Genomic DNA, 17,575 nt, shown 5'->3' with positions numbered 1-17,575 from the left:
GGGGGGGGGGGGGATGACACTTATAAGTTGCTGTTGATAATAAGTGTTGACGTCATCGTTTAAATATATTTGTTACATTCAACGTGCAGAAAGAGCATCAGACACGATGTATGTATATCTTCCCCCTAATCCTTAAAAACTATGCCACTGTTCAAATGAATCAATGAATAAAGCAGGTTTCAACAGTATCTGAGTCTTTTTTTTTTCAGTTTTACCCTCAGATACATCATTATTTTTTGATCTGACTGAAATAATCAGCTGCTGTCTAAAAAGGCCTCCCCAGCCCTGCGTGAGGACTCTGAGGGCCACGACGTGAACAAAGCAGATGACTCGACCCTCACCGTGCTCCGAATCAGTCGCTCTCGGCTCACTGTCTGAATTGCCTCTGCTGATTTAAGAGGTCCGTCACTTTCACTTGTTTTTTTTTCTTCTGCTTTTGTTGCTCGCCCTGTCATTCTCCCTTTTGCTGCTTCTTGTGCATTCCCTCCGAGCCAAGCTCTGAACCGCAGGTTCTGTTTATTTATGGTGCCCCCGAGGCTTGGTATTGATTCTCTGTGTGCTCGCTTCAGGCTGATAAAAAATGATGGTCTCAGGTAGGGGTCAAAACAAAACCCAACCCTAGAAAACTGCATTCAAGTCCACCCCCAATAAAATGTTCCCTTTGGATTTAGTAGGTTGTTTTGAGGAGAATCGTCACTCCACTTTAAATCTCCTCTGCTTCTGTTTTTACTTCCCTCTAATATCCAATGTTCACCTTCAATCTGAGGTTAAGACACATGCTGCAGTTAAATTAAAGCAATTAAGGCCCCTGGAGAGGGAAAAAAAAACTTTTTTGACTTCAGTGATGTAGTTCTCGAAGAAATAAAGTATCTACAATTTTTTTGAAAGCATGTGTAACAGAGCTTCCCGTACGTTAAACACGATGTAATGTACGTTTGTTCTGCTGTGATTAGTAGACTCAGAACAGGGTCAGACGAGCGGCTTCCGATGTTATCAGCCCAATAAATGACCGTTATTAGTTGTTATCATCCCCATAGCGGTCAAACTGTCCCACCTACCTCCTAGTAGGTTTAAAAGTACATTATTATTGTTAATATTGCGGATAATAGGCAGCGTCACATGGGGGTAAACCAGGAAGTGTCTTTTTTGTGTTTTTTCCAGCTTATGTAATCCTTTTCCTAAACGTAAGCTTACACCTGACCCAGAGGACCAACCCTAAACTTAACCCCCTTACCCTTGTGCCTAAACCTAACCGCCAGACCCTTTACTTTAAAACTAACCACGTGAAGCTATTATGAGCACTAACAAAAATAAAAACAGAGCCTATTATCATCGCTAACAACGTACCTTTAAACCCACTAGGAGGTACAGGAGGGGCTGTCTGACCGCTACATATGGAGATGATAACAACTAATAACGGCCATTTAATGGCTGATAACATCTGAAGCAGGTGGTCAAACAATAGAACACAGAGTTCCCTAATCACGTCTCTGAGCTTGACCTGATCTGATGGCAGCTGAATGTTCTGTGCAGCTTCACAGCCTCATGATGAAACTTCCACCGTGTTTTACTGCACACTGTAAACCACAACAGTAAAGTAGGAAAGTTTCTTTTGACTGTTCCCTTCTTCAGGGTTCACCACAGACAGAAAACTTGAACAAAAGATTTGGCTTCTTTTTTTTTTTTTTATGCCAGATACCCTTACTGACGCAACCCAGGCTCGAACCTGCAACCGAGATGCTGCAGCCCTGAAAATCACAACAGTACTCGATAATAATAAGTTAACATTTAAATATATATTTTTAAAAATCATTAAACATTTATAAAATATTCCATCCATCCATTATCTTTTACCTGCTTCTTCCTTTTCAGATCACGGGGGTCACTGGTGCCCATATCCAGCATTGAGAGAACATGCAAACCACCCAGAAAGGCCCACGGCCAGGATTTGATCCAGTAAACTCTCTGAGAGGTGGCAGCTTTAAAAACTGTGCCACCGTGCCGCCCTTATAAAATTATCAAAAAGAAAATGTAAAAAAGGCAACATATTTTCACAAATAAGCTGTTCTGTATGGGTTTTTTTTTTTCGCTTTTGTTTTGCAGAATGACCTCTGTTGTTTTTAATATTCTTAAATTTTTAGTGACATTTTTGATGACATTGAATAAATCTGTTAAACTGACTTCTTTGATCTGACTTGACTTAAATACAAAGTTGCAAACTGTCTTCGTTTTAGGTATAAAAATATCAGGTTGTGCTTTAATCACTAAACAATTCAAATTATTTTAAGGTTTAAAATTAATTTTACAACCAAACTCACTTGAATTATTGAATGCAAACCAAATAAAACGTAAACTGAGCTTTACGTTGTCTAAACTTAAGTGTAGCAATTATGAAAAAAAAACAACTCAAAGTCAAATTTGCTCTGCTGCAGGTCCGACGGAAACACTTTGTCTTGTTTAATGTTTGTTTCATGAGTTGTTCCAACTTTCACAGACTCTGAAGTTTCTTCATCCGTGTGGAAACATGCTGAGTTGGACGACTGTGAAACTTCTTGAAAAGATTACCGACTGTTGAAACTGGGATTTTAAGTCAAGGTTCTGTACGCAGGGTCCCAGTTACATCCAATAAAAGTATAAATTGTAAAAGAAAAACGGTAATAAGATCTAAGATATGAACTAAGAATACACTAAGTAATAGTATAGAAACAACACAAATACAATCAAAGTTCAGATGTTTCTTTTTTACTCCCGACAGGTTAATTGGCAACCAAATATTAAAAATGTTGGTGTTTGTAATGAAATAGCTGATGTCTGCACACAGTTGTATGTGAGTGTGTGTGTGTTAAAAAACGAGTGATTGTGTTGCCTGTCTGTGTGGTTTAGATAACCTCTGCCCAATATTCACATAAAGTCCCCCCCCCCCTCCTTTCCCTCCAACAAAATCTACCATGCCAGTAAGTTCTCTTTGCTCTGGTAGCCCTTGACTCACATTAAACTGGGAGGGCTCCCAGCTCCATCTTCCTCCTAGCGTTGTCTAAAGTGTGCTCATCACAGTGCCACCATGCCTGCAGCAGACTTCAGTGGGAAATGGATCCTGGAAAGCGGTGACAGATTTGAGGATTACCTGAAAGCACTGAGTAAGAAACGTCATTAAACGCTGTTCTGATCATATCTATTATGTTTTGTAAGAATATTCTAGATGGTGCATCACAGTGGAAGAAGAGAAGTTGAACTTGTGACCAAATTGAAATGAATTCTAAACTTGTTCTTGGTCAAATATGGACCGGATGATCCCGTTTCATCGTTTCGTTCCAGATATTGACTTCGCTACAAGGAAAATTGCCATCTCCCTGTCCCAGACCAAGGTGGTTGCTCAAGACGGAGACCAGTTTGTCTTCAAAACGCTCAGCACTTTCAGGAATTACGAGCTGGCCTTCACCGTTGGAGTGGAGTTTGACGAGCACACGAAGGGACTGGACAACAGACGTGTCAAGGTTAGTTTCTCATCTACGGAGCTCATTTCTGACTAGAGGAAGCTGAAAAGTAGCATCTGCTCTCTGACGAGGAAAAACTCAGTAACTTTAAACGGGAATGTTTTAGCAGTAATACACTTGGTCTACAACAAAAACATATGAATGATGAAGAGTCTTTAAGGAACATCAATAACTGAACTCGTTGCTACATCGATGTTTGATTGAATTTGAATCAGGCAACACCTAAACTTTTCACTTTTGTTTGAAAATTATTTATCTTTTTGCAGATTTGCTCAGTATTATTATTATTATTATTATTATTATCCTGCAACATTTCTTGATCTTTTATCAAACTTCTGTAAGCGGTCTTGTGTCAGGCAGTATTTTGGTCTATTCTCGTGTATTCATAGCGCTATGTCATCTTTAAAATGCTTTAGACCCAGATAACCTTGAATAACCCCTATCTTGCCTCAGTGCCGCTCTGCCAGGGTTAAACATGCTCTGCTGTATTCTTGGAAAGGTTCAGGTCAAGTGATGGACACCATCTGATGTGGAAAAAAGACTCATAACTTGTGGTACCTCACAAACTTATATTTTCTTAACATTATCTATATCCTGTTAAATTTGTTGTGGTTTAATTTAACACTTTTGTGTCAACGTTGTTCAACGGTTCAAGTTGTGTAACGTCCTGACCAAATGACATAAACTCTGATTTCTGCTGATAAGCTCTGTGCCAAGAATAGACGTGTTTGTCTTTCAGAGCAGTATTGTGTAATTCATAAACTGTGAATAAAGTCACTTTAGAACAGCCCTGTGCATGAATCATTCTGTGTAACATCATTCCCTGACATGATGTGTGTAACAATTGTTAACCACGCTTCCTGTATCTTTGTGTTTTCTGGAATACTCGCCCACCTCGTCAGGACTGGTGGTCCTTACGGAGACCAAAGTCTTAAAACAGCAAAACGTCATTTTAAGTTGGAAGTTAGGTTTATGGCTAAGGGATCGATGATGTGAGTTTAGGTTAGGGTTAGTTAAGATGGTTTAAGGTGAGACTCAGTGTGAGGTATATTTTTTCACTCTGGTTTCCAGATTTTTCAGCTTCTGACCCACTAATTGTGTGAACGCGTATCATTCATTTTGCTTCTGTAAGTTTTTCAGCATCTTTTTCGTTCCACAATTTTTGTGCTATTTCAACAAGCCACATATCAAAACGTTCAGCTCGTTCAGGAGAAGGGTGCTATGACTTTTGGTATTGATGCAACTTCAGCTTTTTTAAATATTTAGCTTTTTTTTGCCACTTTTTTATTCTCAGAAAATGAATTGAGCTCATTTTAAGTTAAATCTTTAGATCTGTTTACAACCTTTTACTGCTCCTTTCACATTTTGTTCTGGTTCAGTTTCTTTCAGCTTTCTTGTATAAATTTAAACATTTTTTTCAGCTACTTTCAGGTGATTTTTTGGCTGTTTTGTGCTCCTTTCACATTCTTTCTGCTAACTACAACATTTTGTGGTTCTTCTAACTTCTTTCTGCTAATTTCAGCTCATTTCAGCTCATTTCTGCAAGTTTCAGCTTTTTCAGCTAATTTTGCACTCATTCAGCCTAATTCAGCAAAAATTTGATTATTTAAGCTTCTTTCTGCTTTTTAAGCTACTTGTCAGCTGATTTAGCTTATTTCAGCCTTGTCCAGATAATTTCCACTATTTTGTGCTAATTTCTGCATTTTTCACCAACTTCTTTAGGCTAATTTCAGCTTGTTATGCTTTTTTTCTGCTAGGTTCAGCTTTTTCTACTCTTTCAGCTAATATTTAGCTCTTTTGATGCTGTTTTTAGCTTTCTCAGATAATTCCTTTTTTTTTTTTTTTTTTTTGCAAATTTCAGCTCATTCTGCTTCATTCTAGTAGTTTAACTCATTCAACCTTTATCCCTCGGGGACTCATTTACATTAAGCTTCTTTCAGACATTTCAGCTATCAGCTACATTTTTTGCTGATTTCAGCTGTTTTTTAGCTAATTTCCAAATTTTGTGCTCACTTCTGTTCGTTTAAACCTAATTCAGCAAATATGTGTCCCTTCTACTTTCTTCTGCTAAATTTGGCTTATTCTTCCATTTCAGCTCCATTTCAGCTGTTTTTCAACAAGTTCTTCTGCGATAAGCATTCATACTGCATTTTCGCAAGAAATGCAATTTGTCTAGCTAACAGTGAAAGAGACTTGTGGCCCCCAACTATCGCTGGTTAAAGGATATAAAGATGGCTAAGAAGCAAATTAAACAAGATCATAATGACAGAACAAACAGCTTCAGAAATAATACCTGATTTTATTATTTATTTAAAACTACGGTTGCATTGAGTTTCTGTTTTGGAGCCCGTACTTTTAATTATGTCTTACTAAATTAGTTTAAGAATATTTACTTATATAGTTTTAATGTTGCAACCCTAAATATAAACTAATATGACAACATTTTGAGGTTTTTGACTCTGAAGCAATGTGGCTCAGTTGTGTAGTCACTCCTCTACAAGATGCCAAAACTGTACAAGTCAGAAATTGTGAATGTTGAGATATTTTAATTGTTTCACACAAAGAACAAACTTGTCTTGGACAGATTTGTTGTAGGCGTTTTTTTGTTTGTTTGTTTGTTTTCCCCATTGCTGTTTTTTTTAAAGCTGGCAACATCAACAATGTATGAGTGTGTAAAAAAGGCAATAGTCAAATACTTGATGTTACACAAGCTTAAGAAAGGTCAGTAACACCCAGATGGCATCTTCAGCCACTTAGAGTTGCAAAAAAGGCACACTTTTTGTACAAGTCTTTATAATACAACATGATTTAATAAATGTAACTTCATTTTAGTATTGATAAGTGTTCAGATTGAATCAACAGATACACTGTCAGTCTTCCCGTTCTGAGATTTTACACTGATTTGTAAAATTACACATAAAGGAAGAGCAAATGTGACACTAACTTCCGTTTTTATTGCTAATTCTGCTAACACAGTTATCTAGTTAGAGTATGAGTGCTAAAGAAGTTTGGAAAGCTTGTGTGTTAGCTCCTAATCAGGATATTCTGCCAGAAAAAGTGTTAATATATCTGTTGTTCTGTAGAGTTTGGTCAGGTGGGATGGCGACAAGCTGGTGTGCACCCAGCAAGGTGAAAAATCAAACCGAGGCTGGAAACACTGGATCGAAGGAGACAAACTCTACCTGGTGGGTAGACACTTGCTAATTTATTATGATTGGAGGTTTTATTGTGATGATAATCATCATATCCTGTTGTTCAGGTGGTCTTTCTGCTGAATAACATTAAATTATGTGTTTCACAGGAGCTGACATGTGAAGATGTAGTTTGTCTCCAAGTGTTCAAGAGAAAAGATTAACGTCTGAGTTTAATAAAAGTTTGATGCTAAAGACACTATACATGTTTGTTGTTGTTTTTTTAAATAAAAAAAGGTGCAAATATTATCTACTGTGGTGTATTTAAAATACACACATTTGTATTTAATGAAGCATTATTAATGTTTTTTTTTTTTAGGATTTGAGAAAATGTCTCATCACTGAGATGACACACACTTTTATAATGTTTTTTACTGTTAAACCAGTGTTTGCATTTCCATCTGCTGGACACCTCTGGCTGTCTGTGAACCTTGTGACTGACTGGCAGCCTGCAGCAGAGTCTCAGCTGAGAATCCAGTCCAACCTGAACGTGACAAAAAGGATGTAGCTTCGGCTGATTTACCTGTCTTATACGGTTAAAGACTGATTGTATGACTCCAACTAGCATAATTAAAGAAAACCCAAACTTGTGTGCATTATTCTACACTGGCAACACAAAATTCTTGTTAAGACTATGCAGCAAGCTTTAAACCTATTTTATAAATTGAATAGCAGCTTATTTTAGTATGGTAATTTTCATTTCTGTGCTTCTCAATTACTCAGTAGATGAATACTGCACTTATATTGTAAAATTATATCTCTTTTTAATTTATCTTGATATCATCAAGCACAGAAACACACAAATGGGAAGCAAATACATTCAATATCTTTCCAGTATTTTATTCCTGACAATGTCAGATAAACACAAACATGCTGAAGGCATAAATTAAGTTGTCTTTAGAGTCAAATAACTATTTGGTAATAACTCTATGTGTTAGAAGTGTGCCGTTCCACAAGAAATATTAAAATGAACCTTGCTGATATGCTACTGTAGTGTGATCTGATCCGTGTGATCGGATTAAATAAAGGTTAATAAATAAAATTCTAACAAAAACAATGTAACAAATCAAATGATTGTGGACATTTTGATAAATTAAAACGATCTTCAAATATGCTCATTAGAATTGCTTTTGTCCACACTCATTTATTATTGCAGCGTGAATGTGAGACTGGATAACCTTTAGATCGGTTGTGTAAACTTTTAAGCATATTACAGACAACTAAACTATTATATTTTGCATTCAGAAATGTTTTTATACCACAAGATGTTTCCATTTGGCTTTAAAAAGGACAATCTTGCAACAAGTCTCAGTAAGAGCATTTGTTTGCCAATAAATCATATTTTCTTCATTTCTTCAGATAGTGTTAAGTTATTTTTATATACAGTTCTGTTCAGTGCCCTGAGATTACCTCTGTTGTTATTTGGCACTATATAAATAAACTGAATTGCATTTCAAACCAACCTAAAGCACCAGAGAATGTATTGATCACATATGAAGTAGCTTTTTTAACGTTTATTCTTCAGAAAAAATGGGCTGTATGACAGCTGACACACTTCATTATAGAGACCTGGCCAATAAAAACAGGCAGAAATCCTGTTGTATGTCTTTTTAAAACCCATATGTCCTGCCCACTGCCCAGGAAACACCATGAACCAACTTTAGCACTTGTCCCCTCAGACTTTGAGATACCGGCAGTTTTTCAGATCCTATTTTCCCACACTGACAATAAAACAACCCATCTCTAAGGATATAACACTCCCCATCAGGGTGTTTAATGATTTCTCCCTCTGTGTTGGAAATGCTTGATCAAAAGGACCTCTTGAAATTAACTTGTGAACCCACAATGTCCCCATCAAGATCTGGCAACACCAGCGATGTTTAACTGTGCCAGAGCCCTGTAAAGAGCAAGAGCCTCTTTACAGGGCTCTGGTTACCACATACACTGGCTTACAAGACTGGATCAGTTCTGTTAAAACTGGAATATCCTGACCCAAAATAACTTTATGAGCAAGATCTAAAAAAGTATTATTAAGATTATTGAGCATGCATCAGGATATTTTATGAGCAAGACCTTCCACTAAGTTTGATTGGTATATGTGTGTATGTGCATGTAAGTTATTAACCTTGTAAAATAATAGTCTTGCACCGTTTTTTCCGTGTTGCAACTCTGAATCACTTACTTATGTCCATGTAAACAGGCATCTTCTATCTATCGTTTCACTTTTGCCACGTTCATAATGGCAACGACATCTACGTACGATTCAGTCTGTATTCATACAAGAACTCCAGATGTTAAAACTTTCATTGGACATTGCTAAAAAACCACATGCAAAAAATCTCTCTGATCACCTCACTCAGATAATATAGCCCTCTGACAAATTATTTTAGTAATTAGTAGAATGTAAGATATATAGTTCTGTGTTTTTTTAAATTTACTTGTACCTTATTATGTGCAATCTCTTTGATAGTAATATTACCTAAATTTAATTTTATGATGGTTGTTATGATAATTTAAGAATATGTTGAATTTAGGAGGTATGACAGTAGATATTTTTACATGTTATATGTAACATTGGAATCTGAGATTGTCATTTATTCTGTTAGTGTGTTCACTTGTTATGTATGTTCAATTCTTCAATAAAAAAAAATAAATCTACGTACGACTCAGCTGTCAATGAGGCCTCTGCGTATATATTTCGATGTCTTCATCACTCACAGATTATACAGGCAAATGTCTTAAATTAGCATTCTGGATATTCAAAATGTAGTTGTTCTTAGTCAAAACTCATTTTTAGATCTAGAATGCAACTACAGACTGACTAATCGATTTTATGTTAAAACGTATTGCCATAAAACACAATTCCTTGTGTCACGTCATCTTTCCAGAATCCAGAATCCAAATCTCGCGAGACTTTGTTTCAGGAAGTTCCACGTCAGTTCCACGGCTCATTCGCCAACATTCAGACCCCGACAAAACTGTTCACTGAGCATTCATTGCATCTTCTTGTGACAAAACGGGGATAAAAACATGGTAAGTGACATTTTAGGTATTTGTTAGAAAATTTAGATTCGATATATGTCAACTAAGACTACTGCTTATTTTTATTAAAATGGGGAGATCTAGTCAAATACAGCTTAGCGGCTAACTAGCTTGAGTTGGCACGAGAGCTTATACGCAAACACAATTGATCACTGAGGGCTTTTTTAGGTTTTTATGTTTCATATCTAATTCTGAGTTATCTTCAGATTTATTTGTAAGATGCATGGACGTTAAATTCCAGGAATTGCATAGAAATCCACAAGGTTCGTCGTGGTTTGGTGTTCGTGTTTTCGGACATTTTTGTTAACGTTCTTAACAAATAGTGTACAATAGTTAACTGTATGGCGACACTTTGACTTACAAATCAATGACAACATAATTATCTTGTTTTGCTTCTTAAGCCTTTGAGGCTGGACATTAAACGGAGGCTAACAGCCAGGTCGGACCGGGTAAAGAGTGTGGACCTTCACCCAACCGAGCCATGGATGTTGGCCAGTCTCTACAACGGCAGCGTCTGCGTGTGGAACCACGAAACGCAGGTAAGAAGACTGAAACACCTTTAAAAGAGGCACCACCAAGCAGCTGAATATGTGACAGGCGCATGAGAGATCTTAATGTTGCAGACTGTTACAAAGTCAACTTTATTTATAAAGTACATTTACAACAGCAGCTGTTATCAAAGTGCTTAACACTAATCACCAATAATCAGTGGGAGTAATTTTATGGAAAAAACACAACTAAATATGATGGTACTGAAAATTAATTGCAAGCATCAAAAGAAACGCAGAGCAATAAAATACTAAATAGTCACGCTGTGTAAAAAGCCAGAGAAAATAGATAGAGTTTTTAGCAGATATTTGAAAGCAGCGAGTGAAGTGGCCTGCCTAAGTTTGGGTGGGGGGTGGCAGATTGTTCCAAAGTTTGGGCCCCATGACTGAAAAAGCCCGATCACCTCTAAGTTTCAATATTGTTTTTGGAAAAGCCAAAAGCAGCTGATCAGATGGTCTCAAGGCCTGAGTAGGAACTTATGGTTGCAGTAGCTCAGAGAGACATGAGAGTGCAAGGCCGTTTAGGCACTTAAAGTTTAGCAGGAGAATTTTAAAACCAGAATCTGGTATGCACAGGGAGCCAGTGAAGGGAGGACAGAACTGGTGTAATATGACCAAACCTACAAGTTCCAGTTAGGAACCGAGCAGTGTCATTTTGGACAAGCTGGAAACATAAAATGGAGACCTGACTGGCCTCAACAGAGAGTGCATTACAATAGTCCAATTGGGTATTAATAATGGCATGGACTAGTTTTTCAAGGTCAGGTATGGTCAACACTGACTTAAGCTTAGCTCTGCTGTAACTGGAAGAAATTTTGTGCAGAACAGAGTTAATTTGTTTATTAAACTTAAAGTCAGAGTCTAAAACCATCCCAAGAATTGTTAGACTGCTTCAGATATGGCTGAAGAAAGTCAAGGTTTACAGGATCAGAGACATCGATAGAGCTAGGGCTTAACACAATAACTTCAATCTTCTGATCATTAAAACTTAAAAAAAATTGAAGCCATTCATTCTTTGATGTCATCAAAACATTTTAACAGAGGGTGAATGGAGCAAGAACTGTTAGGTTTTAAGGGCAGATAAATCTGACAATCATCAGCATAACAATGAAATGAAGGACCATATTTTGTTATATTCTGTCATATTCAAAGACGCTGTTCTGGTTTTTCAGACTCTGGTCAAGACTTTTGAGGTGTGTGACCTGCCTGTCAGAGCTTCCAAATTTGTGGCAAGGAAGAACTGGGTCATCACAGGAGCAGTGAGTAACTTTTGCATTGTGCTTACAGTTATGAAAGTTGGTTTTCCATAACACTAGTGGCTTTGCAAACTTCTGGCACAATAATGAGTATAAACATAAACCTGTTTTATTTGACATGATTTATAAGTGTTTAAATATTTGCAACAAAAATCGCAACACTGAGCACATAGGCCATATATTGAATTACATGATTATTCCTAATTTGATCTTTTTGTTCAGGATGACATGCAGATCCGCGTGTTCAACTACAACACCTTGGAGCGGGTCCACATGTTTGAGGCCCACTCTGACTACATCCGTTGCATTGCTGTTCATCCAACACAGCCATACATCCTGACCAGCAGTGGTATGTTAGAAGCTGTGTCTTACTAACTTTTTAACACCTTTTTAACTGTGTCTTAACATAAGTTTTGCATGGTTTTGTGTGCATTAATGTGTATGTGCAGATGACATGCTGATCAAGCTGTGGGACTGGGAGAAGAAGTGGTCTTGTAGTCAGGTGTTTGAGGGTCATACTCATTACGTTATGCAGATTGTCATCAACCCGAAGGACAACAATCAGTTTGCCAGCGCCTCTCTGGACAGAACAATTAAGGTAGATTACTAATTTGAGATTTTTGTGAATCATTTAGATATGATTTGTTTTGAACTGCTGTATGTAAGAAAACATCTTTTTATATTTGTGGTGGAAACTTATGATGGTACCTTATGGTTGGATGTGATGAGTATGGTACTCAGATCTCAATATATTTCAGGGAAACATTAATTTATTCTTTGTCATTTTGTGGGGATTCATAGGTCTGGCAGCTGGGGTCTTCATCTCCCAATTTCACTTTGGAGGGTCATGAGAAAGGAGTAAACTGTATTGACTATTACAGCGGAGGAGACAAGCCGTACCTGATATCAGGAGCTGATGACCGCCAAGTCAAGATCTGGGACTACCAGGTTAGAAAACAACTAGGTCATTTGTTTGTGCCATCATTTAAATATCATTTAGAACACTTCACTCTGTTTGTATTTTGACTGCTAAAATGTGTTAAAATATATTTTTGTGCTTTCTCTTAACATTTTATCTTCACAAATGTTTTTTCCTGTGTTTTAGAACAAGACCTGTGTTCAGACTCTGGAGGGTCATGCTCAGAATGTCTCTTGTGTCAGCTTCCACCCAGAGCTGCCCATAATCATCACAGGATCAGAGGATGGTGAGCAGAAGTCTCACTCATCCTTAAACACAAATGCTTTCGTTCACTTGTAAGTTGCATTATTTTATTTTTTTTCTGTAGGTACTGTGCGAATTTGGCACTCAAGCACGTACCGGCTGGAAAGCACACTGAACTATGGGATGGAACGAGTGTGGTGCGTGTGTGGCCTGAGGGGCTCCAACAACGTGGCGCTGGGATACGATGAAGGCAGCATCATTATCAAAGTGGGTGAAAAGAAAAGTTAAAATATTTAAAAGTCAAAATGATGCATTCTAAACAAATGTTATAACATTTTGCAGTGTACACATTTATAGCTAAGTTTGTACTTGAAACTTCTGCAGAACAAATGGATGCAAAGTTTTCTGTACAGCACTAAAAAAAAACTTTACAGAAAACTTTTTGACAAGCGTTCAGAATACTGAAGATTAAATTCTCTATGAATTAGAATATTTGAATAGTTTTCATACTCCTTTCATTTATTTTGTTCTCCTCTGACATATAGGTTGGTCGGGAGGAGCCAGCCATGTCTATGGACACCAATGGCAAAATCATCTGGGCTAAACATAGTGAAATACAGCAGGCCAACCTGAAGGCCATGGGTGACACTGAAATCAAAGATGGAGAGAGACTTCCTCTGGCTGTTAAAGATATGGGCAGTTGTGAAATTTACCCTCAAACCATCCAGCATAACCCTAATGGAAGGTAAACACACTCACTGACTCTTTTTGCGGTTAAAACATCCTCAGGCTCTAAGATCTTCTCAAAATCTTGTCCCTGGTGGTCAGCATTATGCAGAACTTTGGATCAAATTTTATCCAAATTTGTGTGTTGTAGGTTTGTCGTGGTGTGTGGAGACGGCGAGTATATCATCTATACCGCCATGGCTTTGAGGAACAAGAGCTTCGGCTCAGCTCAAGAGTTTGTCTGGGCACACGACTCCTCTGAGTAAGTGTACACACAGTTTGAAGCGTATCTCAAGATGCGTTGCTGCACTTAAAATGTTAAGAGTCCTCCTGAAACTATTACTAATAAAGCAATGGGATAATATTTGATTTTGACCATTTCTTCCCAACAGATATGCCATCAGAGAAAGCAACAGTGTTGTCAAAATTTTCAAGAACTTCAAAGAAAAGAAGTCCTTTAAGCCCGACTTTGGAGCAGAAGGTAATTGGGGCATTGTTGCTGGTTAGAGTTGTAGTTTTGAAAGCAGATTGAACATAAATGTATTTACTGACTGTGTTGGCATTTCTGCTCTGCAGGGATCTACGGGGGCTTTTTGCTTGGGGTGAGATCAGTGAACGGTCTTGCATTTTATGACTGGGAGAACACCGAATTAATCCGTCGCATTGAGATTCAACCCAAGCATGTAAGACAGCTATGTTGTCAGTTTTGTCTTTCCACTTTGTATATTTATTTTCAGTAACAATTTATATTTTGATTACTTATTAAGACTGCCTGAGGCTTTTTGTACAGTATATTTTTTTGTAAGTTAAGTTTCATTCATCTCCTTTTTACGTTTTGTGCAGATCTTTTGGTCAGACTCTGGCGAGTTGGTCTGCATTGCAACAGAGGAGTCCTTCTTCATTCTACGTTACATGGCAGATAAAGTGGCTGCCTCCCAAGAGAACAATGAAGGCGTGACAGAGGATGGGATTGAAGATGCCTTTGAGGTCAGTAAGTGGGTGAATGCACTTTGTTGGAAACATTGTTACTGTCAGTCCTAAAACCACTTGAGCTACATTTGATAGCTGCATTGTGGTCCAAGTTCAACCCAAGAATTCAAAATACAGTTATTTGCCAAATATTTTTAAGTTGGCATTACATTTTTAGTACAAATGTGTTTTTTATATACAAACATTTTACTCCCTTACCTTGTCATTTCCATCTGTTCAGGTCCAGGGAGAGATCCAGGAGATCGTGAAGACTGGACTTTGGGTTGGAGACTGCTTCATCTACACCAGCTCTGTAAACAGACTCAATTACTATGTAGGAGGAGAGATTGTGACTATTGCACATCTGGACAGGTAAGACCTGATTGCTTAGGTTTGACTTTATGAAATCTGCCTAAAAAAAAAGGCATTTAATATCTGAGTAAAGCAAATCTAAACCATTATTTTGGCTGCACACTGATCAACAGCTGGTGCTTTCTCTTGCAGAACCATGTACCTGCTTGGTTACATACCCAAAGATGACCGTCTGTACCTCGGAGACAAGGAGCTCAACATAGTTAGTTATTCCCTGCTGGTCTCTGTCCTGGAGTACCAGACTGCTGTAATGAGAAGGGATTTCGGAATGGCAGACAAGGTGCTTCCAACTATCCCTAAAGAACAGAGGACCAGGGTGGCACATTTCCTAGAGAAGCAGGTAAGAAAAACAAAATGGTTATGACTTATTTTTTTGTACCCTCTTGGTAATTCTAATTTGTTTCAAACACATTAAAAAGACTGAGACAAGGACTTCTTCGTAGAATTAGCTAGTTTCTAATTTTTAGCCTGAAAAGTACTAGTAGTGGAATGTTTTCTTTAGGTTGATCGTCTTGATTTGTTTCTCTTCAGGGCTTCAAGCAGCAGGCCCTAGCAGTGTCTACAGATCCTGAACACAGGTTTGAGTTGGCCTTGCAGCTGGGAGAGCTGAAGATTGCCTACCAGCTGGCTGTGGAAGCAGAGGTTAGAACTGTCATCTATGATCATTAGTTAGTCCACCTTAAGGCATTTTCAGACAGTTCCCATATTTGCAACTTATCACTGCTCAACCGCATTCCTAATATTCGTTACTCTGACCTCTGCAGTCGGAGCAGAAATGGAAGCAGCTAGCAGAGCTGGCTATCAGTAAGTGCCAGTTTGGCCTGGCCCAGGAGTGCCTGCACCACGCTCAGGATTATGGTGGCCTGCTCCTCCTCGCCACGGCTTCTGGAAACGCCACCATGGTGGGCAAGCTGGCTGAAGGTGCAGAGAGAGACGGCAAAAACAATGTGGCCTTTATGACATACTTCCTTCAGGGAAAGTGAGTGTTGGATGTGTGAGATATTCAGAAACACCATTTGTTCTTCTCTTACAATAAAAAAAGTGTATATCAATGTAATGTCTTCTCTCCAGACTGGATCAGTGTTTGGAGCTTCTAATCAAGACTAACAGACTACCTGAAGCTGCTTTCCTGGCTCGCACGTACCTGCCTAGTCAGGTGTCTCGTGTGGTTAAATTATGGAGGGAGAGTTTAGCCAAAGTCAACCAGAAGGTTCGATGAATTATTATTGAATTTCTTTTAATGGAAACCTCTGGTTTTGCTTTTATAAAAAGAAGAGATTTTAAATTTGAGGTTGTTCTTCATCCTTGCAGGCTGCAGAATCTTTAGCAGACCCCACCGAGTATGAAAATCTGTTTCCTGGCCTGAAAGAGGCGTTCGCAGCTGAACATTACCTGAGAGAGAGCTGCTTGGGCAGCTCCAGACCTGCTACAGATTATCCACTTGTTACTGTAAGGCTTGTCATTGTGCTCAGAAATGGCAGTTTTACATCATGAATACTAATCACTTCACGTTCAGCTCTGAATACCATAACGATGATTATATATTTGTTTTATTTCACATTCTCAGCCCAATGAAGACAGAAATATTCTTGAGGAGGCTCAGGGGTATGAGCCTAAAGGCATTTTCGTTCCGCTCGTCTCCAAGGTTAGTCTGCAGTACCATTTTTGTCTCTGATGGCTGCCCTAAAATGTCTTACAGTGTCATTATTTTCAAGTATTTGATCTTGCAGAAGGTTGGCTTAGAGTTGCATGTTATGTAAGTTTCAAACTTTTCTCATTCATCTCACTTTTCTTTACAGACAGAAGAAAGTGAAGACTCTCCCTCAGTCCCAGTGTCTCCTCTGATGCCTCCACAACCTGAACCTGCTGCTCCTAAAACAGAGGAGGAGGAGGAGGAGGAGGAGGAGGAGGAGGAAGAAACATTCTCAGACACACAGAAAGATAAGGTTTGTCTTTTTTATTTTGTATTATAGTTGCATGACTCAAAAGAAACCGATAAAAATCGCATAAGTGGGAAATACCTGAGAATAGCGTTTCTTCTTTATGCGTATTTCTGCAGATTCTGGATGAGCTGGAGATTGACCTGGACAACATGGAGCTCGGTGACATCGACACCACAGACGTTAACCTCGACGATGAATTTCTAGATGATTAAATCTGCCACCATTCTGCTCTCCAGCTCTCTTTGGAGCATATTTAAATGAAAGAGACCAATTCCTTTCACTTTATTTTGTATTTGTATTGAAAAAAAAAAGTTTTATTGTCTTATTGTATACTCATCAAAAGATTCACTAGAAACAGTTCTGTCGTTTAACTCTCAAAACAGGTCGAAATACTGTTTGCCTAATTTTGTACACAGTTTATCAAATGAGAATTGCTGAATATGTCCAGCAGTTATTTCTTTGGTCTCTATGCTTTGTTTGTAACAGCAAATCAAAGTTCATTCAGTCCAATAAATTCTGGTTGCTTGCTGTACATATTATTTGACTTTAAGAGGCTCTTTGCTTGACTTCTCATGTAATAAATAATAAAAAAACACAAAGTTAGCTTTACGGAGTTCTTACAGTCTCAAAGTATAACATGTTCTGAGTATTTTCCGGATTTTGAAAAGTATTGGGAAAAGAAAAGACTCCCAACTTGTTTCCAGACTTAATTCCTTGTCTAACGATGAAAAGTCAGATTTTCCAACTCCTTTTTAGGTTAATTATGCACTTTTGAAATTTGTTTCTTTTGGAAGGAAAACAAATGTGGAAATTGGTAGTCATTGGTGTTTTGATTCTTCCAATATGCAAAACAAAACGTGTGTGTGTGTGAT

At 38.0% G+C, this 17,575-nt stretch overlaps 2 protein-coding genes across 2 annotated transcripts; both read left to right on the top strand.

The window, feature by feature from the left end:
• Positions 1–3,061: 3,061 nt before the first annotated feature.
• Positions 3,062–6,849, top strand: rbp2b (retinol binding protein 2b, cellular). The gene is made up of 4 exons (XM_037682305.1): positions 3,062–3,137; positions 3,316–3,494; positions 6,578–6,679; positions 6,796–6,849. The coding sequence occupies exons 1-4, from the start codon at positions 3,062–3,064 to the stop codon at positions 6,847–6,849; spliced, it is 411 nt and encodes a 136-aa protein (XP_037538233.1).
• Positions 6,850–9,607: 2,758 nt separating this feature from the next.
• On the top strand, positions 9,608–17,302 carry copb2 (COPI coat complex subunit beta 2). The gene is made up of 22 exons (XM_037681744.1): positions 9,608–9,718; positions 10,129–10,266; positions 11,448–11,534; positions 11,754–11,880; positions 11,981–12,129; positions 12,333–12,479; positions 12,637–12,736; positions 12,818–12,960; positions 13,239–13,438; positions 13,571–13,681; positions 13,812–13,900; positions 13,996–14,102; positions 14,263–14,406; positions 14,630–14,760; positions 14,893–15,100; positions 15,292–15,402; positions 15,525–15,739; positions 15,832–15,970; positions 16,072–16,209; positions 16,328–16,405; positions 16,560–16,706; positions 16,820–17,302. The coding sequence occupies exons 1-22, from the start codon at positions 9,716–9,718 to the stop codon at positions 16,913–16,915; spliced, it is 2,808 nt and encodes a 935-aa protein (XP_037537672.1). The 5' UTR covers positions 9,608–9,715; the 3' UTR covers positions 16,916–17,302.
• Positions 17,303–17,575: the final 273 nt, after the last annotated feature.

Source organism: Nematolebias whitei, chromosome 9 (assembly GCF_014905685.2).
Source record: "Nematolebias whitei isolate Nwh7 chromosome 9, NemWhi1, whole genome shotgun sequence".
Lineage (NCBI taxonomy): Eukaryota > Metazoa > Chordata > Actinopteri > Cyprinodontiformes > Rivulidae > Nematolebias > Nematolebias whitei.
This window is presented reverse-complemented; position numbering and strand designations above follow the sequence as displayed.

What these genes read in the sequence shown, in the direction of transcription:
- rbp2b (XM_037682305.1), top strand. Translation starts at nt 3,062, where the DNA reads ATGCCTGCAGCAGACTTCAGTGGGAAATGGATCCTGGAAAGCGGTGAC. An exon ending in GGATTACCTGAAAGCACTGA is followed by an intron (nt 3,138 to 3,315) that starts GTAAGAAACGTC and finishes GTTTCGTTCCAG; the next exon opens with ATATTGACTTCGCTACAAGG. An exon ending in AAGGAGACAAACTCTACCTG is followed by an intron (nt 6,680 to 6,795) that starts GTGGGTAGACAC and finishes TGTGTTTCACAG; the next exon opens with GAGCTGACATGTGAAGATGT.
- copb2 (XM_037681744.1), top strand. An exon ending in CTCTGGACAGAACAATTAAG is followed by an intron (nt 12,130 to 12,332) that starts GTAGATTACTAA and finishes GGGGATTCATAG; the next exon opens with GTCTGGCAGCTGGGGTCTTC. An exon ending in TTGAGATTCAACCCAAGCAT is followed by an intron (nt 14,103 to 14,262) that starts GTAAGACAGCTA and finishes CGTTTTGTGCAG; the next exon opens with ATCTTTTGGTCAGACTCTGG.